The sequence below is a fragment of the Oncorhynchus nerka genome, linkage group LG12, assembly GCF_034236695.1.
Source record: "Oncorhynchus nerka isolate Pitt River linkage group LG12, Oner_Uvic_2.0, whole genome shotgun sequence".
Classification (NCBI taxonomy): Eukaryota; Metazoa; Chordata; class Actinopteri; order Salmoniformes; family Salmonidae; genus Oncorhynchus; species Oncorhynchus nerka.
In genome coordinates, this window is record NC_088407.1 from 28,687,124 (window position 1) to 28,702,615 (window position 15,492).

Consider the following 15,492-nt stretch of genomic DNA (forward strand, 5'->3'; position numbering starts at 1 on the left):
CTAGCTAACACTACACTAATCAAGTCGTTCAGTTGAGTGTAATAGTTGTGCTGCTAATCGGTAGACGGTGGACTAGCTAACGGTGGACGTTAGCTAGCTGGCTAGCTGCAGGGCAGTGTAGACTGCGTTAGGACGACGAAATACGATAATTACGCAATTATCTATGATACAAAGACGGCTGTGTAGCTAGCTAAGAAGAAATTGCTAAGATTAGACAAATCAAACCGTTGTACTATAATGAAATGTAATGAAATGTAATACTACCTGCGGACCGAGTGCAGATGCGACCGCTCGCTCCAACCCGGAAGTCACTATAATTATGGTTGACAGGGAGGCATTGAAGAAAATTCAAGTACATTATCTCTTTTGAACTCAAGGAGGAGGGTGGATTCGGCATCACTTTCAGTGAGGAAGATCCCACGAACGGGGTGGTGATTCAGAGTATAACTGAAAAAGGACCAGCAGGAAAGGTATGTCACTCTGTCTTACTCTCCTGGTTGAAACAGGTGTCCTGTATAACACTCTTCTTCAATCCTGGTCCTGGGGACCCACAAGGTGAGCAGACTTTTGTTCCAGTCTAGTGCTAACACACCTGATTTAAACTAAGAGGACCTTGATTAGTTCAATCAATAAAGTGCTGGGTTGGAACAAAAGCATGCGCACCCTGTAGCTGTCCAGGAGCAGTTTTAAAGAACAATGCTGGACAGAAAATAATATTGGACATCCTACATGTCATGCTAATTGGATGGATATATTTTAAGATGAAAAACATTCTCTAACACCAGTCCTGTATTACTCTATGCAGGACGGCAGCATCAAATCTGGAGATAAACTCCTGGCTGTGGAGGATGAACCAGTGGTGGGCTACACTGTGGAGAGGGTAAGATCTGCCTCTGCAGCACATTTTAGACACACCCTATGGCCAGGGTTAATGGATAGTAATTTGATTAGTTTGTTGAGTGTTAATTTGACATTTATAGACCACAGGGATGGGCAAAATGTACTGAATACATATGCAAAATACCATAAAGATCAATATATCAAACTAAACTTGTATTAAAATACAAGAATACTTTTGTAGCTGGCCCGAACAGCAACACCATTCTCAGTAACGGTTACAGAAACATGTTACTTGCTCTGGCTGTTATATGTTGTGTTTAACCACCTTGGTTAAGCAAGTCATTCTGCGTGTGCTAAATGACCTAAATGTATATGTGAAAATGAACATGCCAAACTTAACTGCAAAGCACACTGGGTATTGTTTTGGGGCTGAGCTCAGTAGAATAATACTCAGCATGCTTTGCAATTGTTTACATATATATTAATGTGTACTTCATTTAGCAGACTCTTTTATCACACCATAGTGTGATCAGACTTCTGATACCAATGCAGGGGTTAAAGGGTAGCCGCAAACTGTAAACCGCTATATAAAAAATAATTTAAAAAATATTTTGTTTTGAAAATACAAAATGCATTGGAGTATATTCAGCCCAGTGTAATTCAAATGACAAAATATTCAGGAGTAATTTAAATGCATATTTCAAATACATATAACAGAAGTTCTGCCCATCTCTGATAGACCATCTGTTGGGGACTATGCGATTGTGTATTTTTTATCCTACGTTTCAGGTCCACTCTCTACTGGGGAACGCCAAAGGCTCCGTGAAGTTGACAATCTGCGCGAATGAGTCATTGCCCCTCCCCCCCTACTATACTGACCAGGCCACCAGCATCCCTAGCATCTACATGGCTAACCTGGGCCAGCCTGAGTCAGAGCCAATCAGGAGTGAGTAAACAGCTTGTCATGTGTTGACAGGAGGACATGCCATACATTATTAGCATTTTGGTTTATTGAACTTAAACAACTTAGCTGAAGATTTTTTTTTTTACATAGCTTAAATATTGGTGCTCAAAATCTGAACAAAGCATGATTCACTCAGTTAGGTAGAGCAGAGTGATATGCTTATAGGGCAAGTGCCCCCAACTTCAATACCAATCACTTGGCAAACCAATCACGTCTGTGATTGTTAGTCAATAAGTTTATGCTGATTTACACAATGAAGAATGAAACAGATACAGTATACAAATATAGTATTAATATGGCCTCTAGTTGTATAGTGACTTAATATATTCAAGTCTGATTTTAGCCTGCCATCAAATTAATAGGTGCTTTAGCCAACTCCTCTGAATATTTTTTGTCATTGCCTTATTGAATAGCATGCCAATAATAACCTGAGGAATTGGCTAAAAGCACAAAGATCTGGGACCAGGCTAGAATGAAAAAATTTCTTTGATATTTTCATCTCAATTTCCCACTCTCTCATCAGGCTCAAGTCGCTCGTCCACCCCTGGCACTCTGGCCTCCTCTGACCCTGTGACCTGTCCCATCATCCCCGGCTGTGAGACCACCATAGACATCTCCAAAGGCCACACGGGCCTGGGCCTCAGCATCGTGGGGGGCTGTGACACTCTATTGGTAGGTCAGAGTGCCAGGGGTAGCTCTGTGATGACTGTGGGTTTTTGAAGTGTCCCCTTGTATTGTAGAATAATAACAAAATGTGTATTTTTGAATAATCTATGACAGAACGGTTGCTGGATCCCAATGAACAGATTCCAAACTGACATATACTGACAAAGAATATGGGTTAGTTTTCCATAGATTTTTCTGAAGCTTTAAATCAGAATTTACACTGGGTTTTTGTCCAATTCTATATTTTATAACAATACATAAAACAGGTAAAAGTTCAACCACTAACATTATGAGAAGACCAATTCCCAATACTACTTACACAATGATACAAACTTAAAAGATATGCCACCCACTTAGAAGTCTTTGGTTCTGTGTGCTTTTAGAGCTGGCAGTATTATCCCAGGTCTGAAATAGCTGTGGAGGCAGTGGAATGGCAAAGGACTATAGGAAATAATGCAGTCTGTCACACACGCACACACCCCGCTCCTCCTCTCCCCCCATGTGCTCAGTCAGTCCTCAACCACAGGAGACAATATCCTGGAATGTGACCCTTGACCTGAGAATGAGCCCCCCCCCCCCCCCCCCATAGACACCTACACACACAGACTCTAACTAGTGTCAACCTGTTCCACTCTGTCTCGAATCTCTCATGTATTCCTGAACTCCTTCATGTTGTCATTTTATTCTCTTCATTTCTCTATTTGACTAGATCTCTGTTTCACCTTGGTTCCTCCCTCCGTCTTCTATTTTTTTCCTTCTCTCTTTTCCTTGTTCCCTCCTACCGTGCCACACACCTCTCGTATTTTAGCACTTGTTTTTCCCCCTTTCTCACACTCTTCTTTCTCTTCTCTTTCTCCAGGGTACCATCATCATTCACGAGGTCTATGAGGAGGGAGCTGCCTCCAAGGATGGGAGACTTTGGGCTGGGGACCAGATCCTGGAGGTAATGGAATGTAACAGGGCCTGCATTCATCATCTAGGATCAGTTCCACCCTCTTATCCCTGTAACCATAATCCTCATGAAATAAAAGGCTAAACTGATCCTAGATCATATAGACCCGTATTTCACACTCTAGTATAACACTGCATTCATGTCACCGTGACTCTTAAGATAGGATTTGGTTCATAGAATCTGAAGAAGAATTGTTCAAATGTTACATCTAAAATTATATAAATATAGATAACGAATGGTATATATAGTCATTATATGTATAGATGACGTCATATAGAATGACATCTTAATAGCCAGCCTAGCTCTCCACCCTTTTACCCTTTGCCTTGTTATAGACTAGGGGTGTGACTGGGGCCGTTAGTCATGGCAACTCAGTCAATGGGGCTGGAAGCACCTCACTCACCCCCTTTCAATACATGCACGCACACACACACCAACACATATACACATACTCTTATGACTTAATTACCCCACCTCAGTAATTCACTTTGGGCCCCCCAGCTAAGCCGTAGTATTCACACTGCTCATGATAGGGTCAGGGGGAGGGTGAGAGAGTGGCCACCCATTCTGTGGCTCAAGCAGAACCAACGTCATTAGCGACCCATTTCAGTCTGCTATGAGAAAAGCCATACATGGCTATGCTAGCGCTAATGGGCTATTTCCCGTTGATATGGATCCTTAGAGGTTGAACGGGATCTTAAACACTTACAAATTCTGAACATATTGTACAAATTGGAATTCGTAACATATCATACGAATTGCAGGTTTAAAAAAAAAAAAAAGAATAACTTGCAAAACGTAACATATAATACGACTGGATGACGTTGTGCACAATCTTCGGGGACCCGTTTTGGCTCGTGTGTGCTACTTTCAACACTACTGGCTGAAATTGTACAAAACCTCTAGCATCACTTTAAAATAGTTTGCAGGTCTCAGCTCTAAACTAAGTGCATTGTGGTGTTATTATTAGAAAAGGTTTTCAAAATACAAGTATAATTATACTAAAGTATAGGCCTACCCTCAGACATGTATGCTAGCTGTTGACCCTGTATGTTACATTATTCACATTCTTCACTAATATTCATGTTTGTCCGTGTGTTTGGGCCTACAGTGTTTCTATAAATAGGAACAATATAACATGCTATCCATTGTACCCTTGCTGCCACATTTTATATTGACAGATCTGTTTGTTTCTCTCTCACTATCCCTTCCTCTCATCTCTCCCTCCCCTCTAATCCCTCTCCCTCCCCATCTCCGTAGGTGAATGGCATTGACCTGCGCGTGGCCACTCACGACGAAGCTATCAACGTGCTACGGCAGACCCCTCAGCGGGTGCGTCTGAGCGTGTTCAGGGATGAGGCCCAGTACAAGGAGGAGGACCTGTGGGATGCCTTTACCGTGGAGCTGAACAAGAAGCCCGGCCAGGGCCTGGGCCTCAGCATCGTGGGGAGAAGGTACTCGAACCTATAAGTCTTATAGGGACGCTTGACTGAAAACATTTAAGGGATGGCCTAAAATGTACATCGTAAACAGGGATGTCCTAAAATGTACACAGTAAATGTGGATGTCCTCAAATGTACATTGTAAACAGGGATGTCCTAAAATGTACACCGTACATTTGGATGTCCTCAAATGTACACCATAAACAGGGATGTCCTAAAAATGTACACCGTACATTTGGATGTCCTCAAATGTACATTGTAAACAGGGATGTCCTAAAATGTTCACCGTACATTTGGATGTCCTCAAATGTACACCATAAACAGGGATGTCCTCAAATGTACACCATAAACAGGGATGTCCTAAAATGTACACACCGTAAAGATGTTGGAGAGAAGCTCTCTTTTTCTAGGATGATTAGATTAGTTTATTTGTCACATGCACAGGGTCGCAGATGTAATTGCAGGGTACAGTGACATTCTTAAGCTTGGAGCTCCAACAGTGCAGGTCAAAAAGTGTCACGTTCGTTATAATGAGTGGACCAAAGCGCAGCGTGAGTAGAGTTCCACATATTTATTGAGGTGAAACTTCAAACAAATAAACTAAAGTACAGTTCGTAGCGCACATAACACTAAACACAAACAATATCCCACATCGCAGGTGGGAAAAGGACCACACTAAGTATGATCCCCAATTAGAGGCAACGATATTCAGCTGCCTCCAATTGGAACCATACAAACACACCAACATAGAACTAAAATAACTAGAAAACCCCCCTAGTCACGCTCTGACCTATTACACCATAGAGGACCCTGAGGGCTCTCTATGGTCAGGGCATGACAAAAAGAGAAGTGAATGAAACTATTTTAAAAAGTAATGCTAATAATATATACATATTTACAACTGTAATAATGATAAATGTCCATTGGGGGTGGGATCAGGGTAAATATCCATGCAGGGGGAGAATGTCCCCGAGGGGATGTGCATAGGAGGAGCAGCAACCCATCAGAGATGAACTACGACCCTACTAGCGCGCAATGGTTCTTAGTCCCATTCACGGAGGGGGACACATTTTTGTTCCAGCCTAGCACTAATACACTTGTTTCAAGTAATCAACTTATCTTTTTATGTATTTTTATTTAGACCACAATTAGATTATTGGACATAGTTGAAATAATGTGTTGACTCATTCAGAGTCACATAAGGTCATGCTGAGCCATCCTCAGTGTGTTATCCCAGTAGATAACAACACACGCCTTCAGGGTCTCTCAACACATGGTGTCAGAGGTGTGTGACCTCTAGCCCCTAACTCACTGGAGACAGACAGCACAGGAATGGCCCCAGCAGAGAAACCTCAGGCAACCACCAATATGTGTGTGTGTGTGTGTGTGTGTGTGAAACATGCTTCTCCTTTTTGCCTGAACCAATTAGACATTTGAGGAGTCAGGCCTGCAGTGATGACGGGGATTGTTTGGTGTGTGTGTGCATGCCACAGGTTATTTAGCATTGGGGGTCAAGGTGTTTGACCTTTCCCATCTCAGTGATTAACATTGGTCATTGTATTGACTAGTTGCTATACTTGCTAAGAAACTAGTTAAATCAATGGTGACAGGGGGGAGCCAACACTTGTTTTAATATACACTTGTTCTAGTAAGAAAATGAAGAGAATATAATGAGGAAGATTAGGCATTTAAAGATGTAAATGTGTTCTTCATTCAACATAGGAAACGAAAAAGGAAACCTTCTAGAACCGGTACCGAATTGAAGAGTCTGAGCAGGAACTGGTATCGGAAAAGAAACAAATCCCAAAGATACCCAGCCCTTGCCCTAGTAGATAGATGTATAGATAAGTCCCACATACACCAAGGTAGATATACCCTGGATTTTTTTTTACCTGGGTCTGCCTTCAGTGTATTTCGGTCATCCTACCTGCTTTGGAACCTGCTTTTCCTTAACATATCTATAGATCCTGAACCGCCACACCTGAACCACAGCAGGAGGCAGGCATTTGATTTGCATTTTTACCTAATAGATTGTTAGATAGATTGATAGATACCTTATTGTCCTCAGAGAGAGCCTATTAGTTAAATACAACGTTTTAGAACAACACAAAAAAAGATCCACTTAAAATACGTCATTTGATTTGCTATCGAATCCTAACTGCAAAATGCTCACACCCAAATGACAGACACATGCACAGAGACCAAGCACTCACACAAACGCAACATAAACCCTGGTTAACTCGTGTGTTGTTTCTATCCACAACAGGAACGACACAGGGGTGTTTGTGTCGGACATAGTGAAAGGGGGCGTGGTGGAGAGTGACGGGAGGCTGATGCAGGGAGACCAGATCCTGTCCGTCAACAAGGAGGATGTCAGAAACGCCACCCAGGAGTCAGTGGCTGCACTGCTGAAGGTGAACCATGGGAAGCAGGGTCAAATAAAGCCTGGTCCCAGATCTGTTGGTGCCGTCTTGATATATTTGGGACTAGGCTGGATTTTTGTTGTCTCAAATTAAAATTGTTGATATGGATAGATAATTTATGTATTTAAAAAGGAAATGTATAATGAGTGCTGTATTGGCTCTTTTCTGACCAGTTGGTGTGGAATACATCACTAGCATCTCTTCTTTGGATGGTTTGTTTAGTTGAAAAGCTATTTATATGTTTACATGTTTGTGTTTGCAGTGTGGTGTGGGACCCATAGTGATGGAGGTGGGCAGATTTAAAGCCGGACCCTTCCACTCTGAGAGAAGGTTCTCACAGAGCAGTCAGGTATGCTGCCATTTTGTTTTCTGAACCTTAATTATATCCTGGGGCCTTGTTCAGGAGAGCAATGTTACAGAATGTTCAGATAGGACCCATGTAGACACCTTGTAAGCTCTATTCATTACAGTTCTATCTGAATATATTTCAGCTCACTGAATACTCCCTAGATCTCTTCCTTCCTCTATATCCTATTGGTAGTCCTTAGTCCTAAAATATAGTTCAGATAAAGGAAAGCAATTTGTCATTCATTTCACGTTTCTTTTTCCTTGTGTTTGGGTAGATAAGTGAAACGGGCAGCTGCAAGGTGACCCCTCACTCGCTGTCAGCCTCCTCTGGTAGCCTCCAGATGGACTGTGACAGCGTACAACATACAAGTCAGGAGTCTAAGACCTTTTTTAGTTGATAAACATCTAGCTCTTTAGAAAGCTAAAGCTAGACGTCATGTAGTGGTCTCATTTGAGTCGATTCATTTTGGCTGTTTACTCTTGTTTTCTCTTGTTTACTCTTTTATAAAGCACTGGACCACCAGGAGATCAGAATTGTTGAATTCACAAAGGTCAGCTTTCTTTTATAATATTTATAATTATATCGAAAAACAAATCTGTTTTTAGCTTGTCCTTGTATTAAGATTGATGCAACATGCCGTTTTGTGTCAATCTAAGTCACATAATAAAAAAATCCCCATCCAAATCTGTCAGTTTAAGCTAGAGGAATCTGTTTTTACGTTGGATGCGTCTCGATCCGCCGATATCGCACTTCCGCATCTGCAGAGCTAGAGCGCTGTTTGTCAGACCTTGAGACATCCCGAAAATCGGTCTTCTCACGAACACGTCTGAACAGTTTGACCTACAAACTATTATGACAACAATGGAAAGGGGAGACTCAGAACAGGTGGTCTCCATTTTGCACTATGACCGCCACAAGTGTCCAGGGACTCGTCGGAAGGTAACCAGCACCTGTTTACAAAAATGAATGAAAGTACAGTTTGAAGGTAGTTTTGTGCCTACCCAAAAAAAGGGTTAAATAATGTGTAAAAAAAACACAACATATTTCCTGAGCTTTCTTATATCTCATAGATAGGACACACACTTCAAAACTTTGTTTCTTATGATAATTTTTTTCACTCTTTTTTTTTGGCATTTATGAATGTTTTATTCAGTGTGTTTCTCAGGGCTATAGTAGTAAAGGCCAAATTCAATACTTTAGCGAATAATTCTTTCTATTGATTTGATACCTAAAGGGGTAACAAAATTCCAAATCAAATAGTGAAATTATCCATAGCATGCCCATTTTATAATAATCCCATATGTCAGCTTAGAATCCCACCCCCCACAGCTCCAACTACTTTACACTATTTAAATATGTATTTTATTTTGTCTTTGTGAGGTAACTTACTACAACTGATTATAGTGATTATAGTGATTTTGAAGTACTTTTGTAATTGGTTGTCTTTCCTCATAGGGTCTCACTGATTCATTGGGCATCAGTATTGCGGGTGGAGTGGGCAGTCCCCTGGGCGATGTGCCCATCTTCATCGCCATGATGAACCCTACCGGCCTCGCTGCCCAGACACACAAACTCAAGGTGGGTTGGTACAGCAGCAGCCGTAGAGACCTGATCAAGAGAATATGGGTTATGTGGGCTGTGTTTGTTGACTTCAAGGACCCTCAAGGAAAGTCAGACTCCGCTAATCACATGGAATCTATTCACTAAATGTTCACCCAAACGAGAGAAAGAGATTTGTTTTGAGCTACAAATAATCAAACAGCAAGGAGTTTTATCGTATTGATGAAAGTTCGTACAAATTCACCAAATGCGAGCACAAACGTCAGGTTTAAGTAAACTTTAGAATATTTACACTTACAGTAAGTGTAAGCCTCATTTATTTGTGTCTGGTTCATTTTGGACAGTGGGCTATTCAGATTTGTGCATGTAACTCTGGTCAATCTTTGCGTGAAAATGTTATCTCAAGTCTAAATACTGCCTGTAGTCAGTCTCAAGTCATCACGTAGGTTGGTTCTATTAGTGTCGAGGGCCTTTACAGCTGAAAGCAATGGCCTCCTGCAGAAGGACAGACAAACTGACCATTGTAGCCCCCACAGACAGGCTGGCAGCAGACAATAGTAGAGCAGTAAGCCATAGGAGACCATAAATCTAGTTATACTGCACTGAGCCCATAAAATGTAACAGAATAGAGGGACTGTGTGGATGTCTTGAATAGAATATCTATGTTGGTATCCCTTCAAAAGAACAAGAAGAATGGGTGAACTAAAACAGGCGAAACACAAAGCAGTGGTTTAGAAATACTGGATATGGTTTGCTTGCGTTAGATTTAGCCTACATTAACTTTATCAGTAGTTTTCTTATTTTATCATTACTAAGTCAGTATTATTATAATATATTGCTTTATGATTCCTGGCTGAAGGCCAGCTGATGAGCGGTAAATGCATGATCATTATTCTCTATCAGCACAAACCACTATCTTCCTTCCGTTAACCCCTTCAAATCAAATTTTAGGTGTGGACTAACAGTGAAATGCTTACTCAAGGGCCCTTCCCAGCAATGCAGAGAGAACGAAAATGGAGAAATAATATAAAAGTAAAACACATAGTAGTAATAATAATAGCTAGTGGCATACACTACAATGCCCTAAATATGTCTGTTAGTTTACACTACAATGCCCTAAATATGTCTTTGTTAGTTTACACTACAATGCCCTAAATATGTCTGTTAGTTTACACTACAATGCTCTAAATATGTCTTTGTTAGTTTACACTACAATGCCCTAAATATGTCTGTTAGTTTACACTACAATGCCCTAAATATGTCTTTGTTAGTTTACACTACAATGCCCTAAATATGTCTGTTAGTTTACACTACAATGCCCTAAATATGTCTTTGTTAGTTTACACTACAATGCCCTAAATATGTCTGTTAGTTTACACTACAATGCCCCAAATATGTCTTTGTTAGTTTACACTACAATGCCCTAAATATGTCTGTTAGTTTACACTACAATGCCCTAAATATGTCTTTGTTAGTTTACACTACAATGCCCTAAATATGTCTTTGTTAGTTTACACTACAATGCCCTAAATATGTCTTTGTTAGTTTACACTACAATGCCCTAAATATGTCTTTGTTAGTTTACACTACAATGCCCTAAATATGTCTTTGTTAGTTTACACTACAATGCCCTAAATATGTCTTTGTTAGTTTACACTACAATGCCCTAAATATGTCTTTGTTAGTTTACACTACAATGCCCTAAATATGTCTTTGTTAGTTTACACTACAATGCCTTAAATATATCTTTGTTAGTTTACACTACAATGCCCTAAATATGTCTTTGTTAGTTTACACTACAATGCCCTAAATATGTCTTTGTTAGTTTACACTACAATGCCCTAAATATGTCTTTGTTAGTTTACACTACAATGCCCTAAATATGTCTTTGTTAGTTTACACTACAATGCCCTAAATATGTATTTGTTAGTTTACACTACAATGCCCTAAATATGTCTTTGTTAGTTTACACTACAATGCCCTAAATATGTCTTTGTTAGTTTACACTACAATGCCCTAAATATGTCTTTGTTAGTTTACACTACAATGCCCTAAATATGTCTTAGTTTACACTAAAATGCCCTAAATATGTCTTTGTTAGTTTACACTACAATGCCCTAAATATGTCTTTGTTAGTTTACACTACAATGCCTTAAATATGTCTGTTAGTTTACACTACAATGCCTTAAATACGTCTTTGTTAGTTTACACTACAATGCCTTAAATATGTCTTTGTTAGTTTACACTACAATGCCCTAAATATGTATTTTTTAGTTTACACTACAATGCCCTAAATACGTCTGTTAGTTTACACTACAATGCCTTAAATATGTCTTTGTTAGTTTACACTACAATGCCTTAAATATGTCTGTTAGTTTACACTACAATGCCTTAAATATGTCTTTGTTAGTTTACACTACAATGCCCTAAATATGTCTTTGTTAGTTTACACTACAATGCCCTAAATACGTTTCTTAGTTTACACTACAATGCCTTAAATATGTCTTTGTTAGTTTACACTACAATGCCTTAAATACGTCTTTGTTAGTTTACACTACAATGCCTTAAATACGTCTTTGTTAGTTTACACTACAATGCCTTAAATACATCTTTGTTAGTTTACAATACAATGTCTTAAATACATCTTTGTTACATTATTCCTAGGAGGTATGGGGTTGGGGAACGATTAAGGGATTGATTTAGTATTAGTTGCTGTCTCTAACCCATATGTACCGGTATTACAAACATTGTGACCAAGGGGTTAGCACATGCTGTAACCTCTAACCCTGTGACCCCTCCAGATCGGTGACATGATCGTCAGTATCTGTGGGACCGCTACTGAGGGTATGAGCCACAGCCAGGCCGTCACCCTGCTGAAGAATGCCACCGGCACCATCGAGCTGCAGGTCAGTGAAAGACTAATTAACGTCATTCTCCAACTACAGTAAGATTGTACTGGTATTTTAGCAGTAATGCATTTACAGTACAACGTATTTCTGAAAACCTCTACTTCATCAGTGATAACTGTGAATACAGATATACTGATGAAGTAGAGGTTTTCATATATACGTTGTATATGCATTGTTGCTAAAAGATCAGTATAGTCTTGTATCTAAGGGTGCGTACTGTGGAGATTGAGATACCCTTAATTGATATATTATCCATTATCGGTAACTTTAGCATGTAAACAGCTCTGTTTTGTTTTATGTGTGCTTGCTGTCATCTACGTCAAGTTGTCTGTAAATGTTGATGATGAAATTGTTCTATATTGCAGTGCTCGAAAATGAGCTGATGAACTGAACAAACTAAACTAAATTACCTTTTCATGTATCATTTGTCTTGCAACAACAAAACCCAACAGGTGGTAGCAGGGCGTGATACCACAGTGACCGGCCCGTCTCAGGAGCAGACAGCTGCCGGACTCTCAGTCTCCAGCCTTACTGCTACTAGCATCTTCCACGACGACCTGGGGTATGTATGCGCACACACACCTGTTGTTTCTGTCAAACCCGTACAAGGCCTGAGAAACATTTCTCTCCGTTCTACAGACCTCCTCAATATAAGACCATTACCCTGGCCAGGGGCCCAGATGGCCTGGGCTTCAGCATTGTTGGTGGCTTTGGAAGCCCACATGGAGACCTGCCCATTTATGTGAAAACCGTGTTTGGGAAGGTTAGGGGAAATCTAATTTTCTTCGCTAAATGATGTTTCATAGAGCAAGTCAGTATTAGTATGTTATATCGATTAAATATATTCCTTTTGAATGTACATTTATGACAGTTGTAATTGTGGTAACCTGTGTGGTAACCTGGCGTGTCCGTTCTCCAGGGGGCAGCGTCAGAGGACGGGCGTCTGAAGCGGGGGGATCAGATTATGGCTGTTAACGGACAGAGTCTGGAGGGGGTCACCCACGAGGAGGCCGTGGGCATCCTGAAGAGGACCAAGGGAACAATTGCCCTCACTGTGCTCTCCTAGACACACACACACACCTCACCCTACACGCATAGACAAAGACTCATACCTTGGTGTAGACACACACTCACCCTCATATACTATATATGTATTGAAATGTGAACACACCCATTCCTAAACTCTAACATGCTGACCAAACCGGACGCGCGCAAGTTCATTTTGTTCACCCACACCAGAAGCGATCAGGACACACAGGTTGAAATATCAAAACAAACTCTGAACCAATTATGTTAATTCGTGGACAGGTCAAATAGCATTAAACATTTATGGCAATTTAGCTAGCTAGCTTGCTAGTTAATTTGTCCCGGGATATAAACATTGGGTTGTTATTTTATCTGAAATGCACAAGGTCCTCTACTCCGACAGATAAAACGGTAAACCAAATTAGTTTCTCGTCATCTCTCCTCCTTTCTTCAGGCTTCTTTTTCTTTGGACTTTATATGGTGGTTGGCAACCAACTTTACGGTGCATTACTACAACCGACTGGAGTGGGGACCTCAGTTAATCTTTCAATCACCCACGTGGGTATATGCTCCTAAACACCGATGAGGATAAAGAGGCAGGACGCGTTGAGCTTGACAAATAGAACCAACTTCTATTTTAGCGCCTGGCCACGCAGACTCTAGCTGTTGCGCGCAAGCAGGGTGGGTGCATTGATTGAATAACAGGTATGTGTACATTTATTTTGCAACCTTCACAAGAAGGTTACAAGAAGCTACTGCAGGTAGACTGAAATATTCACTGGACAATGTGGCTCAGATCTTTTATACTCTAGTTTTCTATGCTCAGACATGGACTGTGTTATTATGATATTTAGGGTTAAGGGCCCTTTTAAGCAATATCTGAAAAATATTGGTAGAATAAGACCATTATTTAAAGCTTATGCTACTGTAAACTGCTGTCCATCCTCTTCTATAGTGAAGTCACTGTCGTATTTAAGTCTAGACTCTAGACTGAATAACATTTGAATAACGTTTTGTTTGTGACGCAAACCACCTTTTCAGGAGTGAAATGATCTTAAAAGCTTTGGTTTCTTGGTCAGAAGTTCTACAGACCAAGTATCTAAGTGTGTGTACATGGTCACACACTCAGGGAAAGGAGAGGGTGCGTATGAGACGTAGTGTAGTTTTACTAATGCAGATGTGAAGTATTGTTTCACAGTATTTTACCGTTCAAGTATTACCTATTTTTATGGTCATTGTCTGCCATGACCATACTTTATCATAATATGATAGTAGGTGAAGGAAACCAGTTTATATGGTCCATCTCAGCTGTCTCCAACCTGGAGAGTTATTGCAGCCTTTTACTCAAACCTAGCACTAGCACAGCTGTTTCACATAATCAACCGTTGACCGTTTTCAGTATGGACAACAATAAGCCGAATCAATTGTGTTGGGCTGGAACAAAAGCCTGTACACCCGGTCACTCTCCAGGAAGTTGGAGCTTCCTAATTCATTTCAAACCATTAGCTAGATACCCCATGTTCTAGTTTCACAACAATCCCCTTTTTAACATGGCGTCAGTCACTCTTACAGATGCAGGGTCTTAATTTGAGCCAGTTTGCGACAGCAGGAAAGTAATCCTGCAGCAACAGGAAATGTGAATTATTATGTGGGATTATAATTATGGACATTTTTGTAGGGGATTCCAAGTGGAAATAACAAACTTCAGAAGCCTTTTTAAACCTCAAATACGCAACATGTTTAAAATGTCCTGCAACAGGGTGATCAAATTAAGATCCTATATTACAATACATGTGTACCTAGTTAAGTACATCCAGCACAGTATTGAGTTGTTCAGAGGCTGAATTAATAAAAGTTACCTTCAAGCCCCAGTTATTGATTGGTTTTATTTGAGTAATGTCATAGAGTCCATAGGCTTTTCATTACTGTGTCTAACTGTTTTTGTAACAGTTAACAGGCAATTCTATTGAGAATATCCACCAAGCGGTAGTTGTTATTGGAGGCTTACGGCGTCACACAAGACCTGCACATCTGACTAATATATCATGTGGATTCAGGATATATGAGGATGTGAGGTGCGAATGTGGCTTATGCAGCTGATATATTATTAGCTAGAGGCTATACCTACTGTAAGATTAAAAGGAATGGCTCCAAACCCACACATCTAAGCAGAAAATGTACAGTATATAAAATCTGATACTTTCGTAGATATCTAAAGGATAGTAATGTCATACATAATACAGTTACTTCATCCTTAGTCATGTGCTTTAGGCACCAAATGGAAGAAAATTGACTACCTAGACCTTTCCAATGTGAAACGAATGTTCCTTTTCTGTTGCAAAATGTAAAGATTTTTGGATG

At 40.3% G+C, this 15,492-nt stretch overlaps 1 protein-coding gene across 6 annotated transcripts in view; it reads left to right on the plus strand.

Moving 5' to 3' along the window:
* Positions 1-15,002, plus strand: part of LOC115139077 (multiple PDZ domain protein-like) — a 70,925-nt gene extending 55,923 nt beyond the window's left edge. For 4 of the 6 annotated variants that reach the window (XM_065025462.1, XM_065025465.1, XM_065025463.1 and 1 more), the window contains 16 exons: positions 378-470; positions 806-880; positions 1,630-1,786; positions 2,328-2,476; positions 3,330-3,413; positions 4,683-4,876; positions 6,587-6,646; positions 7,131-7,278; positions 7,550-7,636; positions 7,911-8,004; positions 8,146-8,186; positions 9,092-9,214; positions 11,998-12,102; positions 12,558-12,667; positions 12,745-12,868; positions 13,025-15,002. In XM_065025462.1, the coding sequence (XP_064881534.1) occupies positions 378-470; positions 806-880; positions 1,630-1,786; positions 2,328-2,476; positions 3,330-3,413; positions 4,683-4,876; positions 6,587-6,646; positions 7,131-7,278; positions 7,550-7,636; positions 7,911-8,004; positions 8,146-8,186; positions 9,092-9,214; positions 11,998-12,102; positions 12,558-12,667; positions 12,745-12,868; positions 13,025-13,171 (1,791 nt within the window). In that variant the 3' untranslated portion in view covers positions 13,172-15,002. The remainder of the gene's footprint in view (positions 1-377; positions 471-805; positions 881-1,629; positions 1,787-2,327; positions 2,477-3,329; positions 3,414-4,682; positions 4,877-6,586; positions 6,647-7,130; positions 7,279-7,549; positions 7,637-7,910; positions 8,005-8,145; positions 8,187-9,091; positions 9,215-11,997; positions 12,103-12,557; positions 12,668-12,744; positions 12,869-13,024) is intronic. The other 2 variants (XM_065025464.1, XM_065025468.1) reach the window with 1 other exon arrangement.
* The last annotated feature ends 490 nt before the right edge of the window (positions 15,003-15,492 follow it).